Source organism: Scomber japonicus, chromosome 14, assembly GCF_027409825.1.
Source record: "Scomber japonicus isolate fScoJap1 chromosome 14, fScoJap1.pri, whole genome shotgun sequence".
NCBI classification, from domain to species: domain Eukaryota; kingdom Metazoa; phylum Chordata; class Actinopteri; order Scombriformes; family Scombridae; genus Scomber; species Scomber japonicus.
In genome coordinates, this window is record NC_070591.1 from 18,505,932 (window position 1) to 18,509,357 (window position 3,426).

Sequence of the window (3,426 nt, forward strand, 5' to 3'; positions counted from 1 at the left end):
TCAGGTAAAATCAAACCATTAGTTTTGTAATTAAGGAATTATGTTTTGTATTTTCCTATCAAGTGCCTCTGTTGTGCATATTTCTTTTGGGATGAGGGTGTAGTCTTTTTAGTAAAGTATGATTAATGTGTGCTGTCTTGTGTAGCCCAGCTGGATGGTGCAACATCTCCATGGTCTATTGACCCTCTCTGACTCATGTAGCGCACAGTAGAGCTGAGTGGGCCTGTGGAGGACTCTTCACAAACATACAAAAATGCATTCAATAAAACATTCACATATTGAATATCATTTGGCCAAGCCAGTACAATTAGGCATTTTTGTGTAATGCTAAAGTAAACTTTAGTATTACAGTAAACTTTTAGTTGTTGTCTGCATGTCTTAGTGTGGACTAGACTGGTGTTACAGTACATATCCCTTTCTAGACACACTACACACACAAAAATTATCCACTGTTATATTCATGCTGTGCCAAAGTCAGAGCCCAGCTTGCCTCTTAATCTGTTGCTTTAGTGACAAAAAACCATCCCTGATACATAAACACACAAGGCTCTTTAAAGTCCATAAACCTCATATAAAGAATGGGTTCCTTTTGGTGTTATTCTGAGTTTCATGATCAATGAAAATGTCCCATAAATAAAATAAATACCCACTAAAAATGTCAGTGTCGTGGTCATGCATCTTGCATGCTGTGATAAGCCACTTTCTCTATTTTGGTTTGTATAAATTGTGGATTCCTTTCTCCTCAGTCTGGTCACTTAAATGGCTGTCATTGAGGATGGAAACAAGTGACACATAGATCATCCTTTGCAGACATCCAGGCCTGAACCCAGGACCTGGTACTGAGATCTGTCCTGAATTAATATTGATTATAGGCTATATTTACAATCATTTTGTAAATATACAGATGCATAATTTAAAATCCACTGTTATTTCTTTAAAACATAGGTTTTGTTAGACTTTTTTTATTGTTGATTTGTGTTTAACTGTAGGATATTTTTTACACAAACCACTACATGCTGTATTTAAACTACACTGTATCCCCCCCCCCCCCCCCCCCCCCCAAGATAATAATTAAAAGAGGAAAGTATATGAAGCTGGAACTTTGTTTTACAAAAGTAATTTATACTTGTGTGTTATATGTGGTTCTTTTTTAAATATAAAACTTAACCAACTAAAATATACATCAGCACGGGTAAGAGGTTTTAAAATTAACATTTATTCATTTTCTCTATTAATAACAACTTCCAAAATCTTTAAATCCAGCAAATAATTTGCATTTTATGAACCATAACTGCAGGCCAAGTTCTGATATGGTTTTACTTTTAAAATGATTTTTAAAAATGCTGAACTGACTTATAAGACAAACAAGAGCCATAATAGGAAAACTATTATTTTCTTCTTTTAAAAAAACAAACAAAACACACACACACACACACACACACACACACACACACACACACACACACACACACACACAGTCAGTTTTCGGCTATTCCGTACAGAAACGTCCCTTGAGTTTGACCAGAAAGCTGCTAACTTGGAAAACATTCATACACTTGAGTTCAGGGGGTGCTTCAGAGCATTCCTCCACGGGCCACGCTGTTCATGCTGCAGGGCTGGCAGCAGCAGTGCATGTATGGGTAGTACTGGTAGGCCTGGTACAGCGGTACAGTCACTGGGATGTGTACTCCATTCGCCTGCTGGTACTGCTTTTGATCGTCCCTCACCAGCACTTTGACTGCTACTTTCTTTGGTGAACTGCACGCCGCCAACTCTGCAGCCACCTGCCGCCGTTTGGTTTTATATCTCCGGTTCTGAAACCAGATTTTCACCTGGGTCTCTGTGAGTTTCAGCGTCCCTGCCAGATCGGCCCGTTCTGGACCTGAGAGGTACCGCTGTGTATTGAAGCGGCGCTCCAGCTCGTAGACCTGTGCGTGAGAGAAGGCCGCTCTGGAGCGCTTCTTGGTACCTGACCGAGACTGCCGCTCTTCAGTGGAGCAGCTGACCGTCTCTCTGCTGTGATATCCCTCCTCTTCAACCCCTTGTTCCTGCAGTTTATCTCGCTGAACGCAATGTGGTTGGCGGTCTGCACCATCTAAGAAAGACAACACGGAATTGTTAAGATGATGTCATATGGCAAACTGATGTGATTCTCTCAAGAAGTTCAAAGGCACTACTGGAAGGTGCTTTATGTTGTGTTGGACACTACGAGACTTTTCTGTCTTACCCTGAAGAATGAAGGCATTTTATTTGATACATATTGGCCCTTAACGTATCTCTGTGCAAAATGCAAGGCCTAAATCAATTCTAGAAATATGTCACCATATGGAAAAAAAACAAAAAAAAACCTGCACACAGCGTTGACAGTTATAAATAATTAACCATATTTTCTACTGTCAATTCAAATCACATTTTATCCTAAAAGCTGGTAAAACTGAGAAAAGACAATTCACCATGTTTCTAATGTAAAATTTCTATTTTAATCTATTTTTTATCTTGAGAAGTAATTTGTCTTCTTTCAGTTTGCCAAATTGTGGAAAATATCAAAAAATGGCAGAAAAATAAGCAATTAATCCATCGCTGTCACCGGAACATTGCTGACCGTCTCTGTGCTCAGTCTCCTCTTCTGTGGACTCCTCGCTGGATGTATCACATTTAAGGTTCCCAACAGACACACTGAGTTCAGGAAAAGGTCTCTGCGGGCGGATGCGGTTTTTATCCACGTCTTGGAGAGATAAATCAAGGACTCCTGTCCCTCCATGCCCGGTGCAGATGTTGCGCGTTGGCGCGTAGAGCTCCCCTGTATTCCGGGTGCCACCAGGTTTCCCCCGTTCTGCGCGTCCTGTAGTGAGGATGTCTTTGATAAAGAAGGACGAAAAGCTTAATGTCATGATTAAAATAAGAAGACGAATGTTTCCTCACTCCCGCATGAGGTTTGTTTGCAGGCATCAAGAGATCGGCCACCTGAAAGCAAAAGCCAGTAGAGCTCTCGTTAATTGCTCTAATTTAATTGTGGTGAAGTAAGTCCGGTCTGCTTAATGAACAGCTTATAGCAGGAGCTGTCAAGTCTATTACAATATTCTCAGCAGTAGCAGAAGCTTTAGTTAATCTCTGATTGGCTGCTTCTCGGTCTGGTACCTCCTTCGTAACGCCCAGCTCCATGTTGGTGTCTGTGCTCTGCAATAAAATTGAGGATGAGGAAGGCTGATTTTGCAGTTGCAGTTCTTAAACTTGGTGATTTGTATTAGCTGAAGTTATGATAGCTACAGAAAACGTTAATAGCGTTTGACAGTCTGTTGAATGTGTGAGGACTGTACAGACAGTTTATTGAGGAAAAAAACAAATGTAACATTCATATTAGACAATAGTCAGAGACTCAGAGTGGATGTTATCAACTAGTCCTGCTAAAGGTAGCAAATTAGTAAC

The 3,426-nt window shown here is 40.5% G+C and overlaps 1 protein-coding gene across 1 annotated transcript; it reads right to left on the reverse strand.

The window, feature by feature from the left end:
- Nucleotides 1-1,574: 1,574 nt before the first annotated feature.
- Nucleotides 1,575-2,891, reverse strand: nkx3.3 (NK3 homeobox 3). The gene is made up of 2 exons (XM_053332621.1): nucleotides 2,603-2,891; nucleotides 1,575-2,095 (listed from the first exon to the last, which is right to left on the reverse strand). Exons 1-2 carry the CDS (start codon nucleotides 2,889-2,891, stop codon nucleotides 1,575-1,577), a joined length of 810 nt encoding a protein of 269 aa, XP_053188596.1.
- Between the last annotated feature and the right edge of the window lie 535 nt (nucleotides 2,892-3,426).

What these genes read in the sequence shown, in the direction of transcription:
- nkx3.3 (XM_053332621.1), bottom strand. Translation starts at nt 2,891, where the DNA reads ATGACATTAAGCTTTTCGTCCTTCTTTATCAAAGACATCCTCACTACA. An exon ending in GGAGACTGAGCACAGAGACG is followed by an intron (nt 2,096 to 2,602) that starts GTCAGCAATGTT and finishes TGTCTTTCTTAG; the next exon opens with ATGGTGCAGACCGCCAACCA.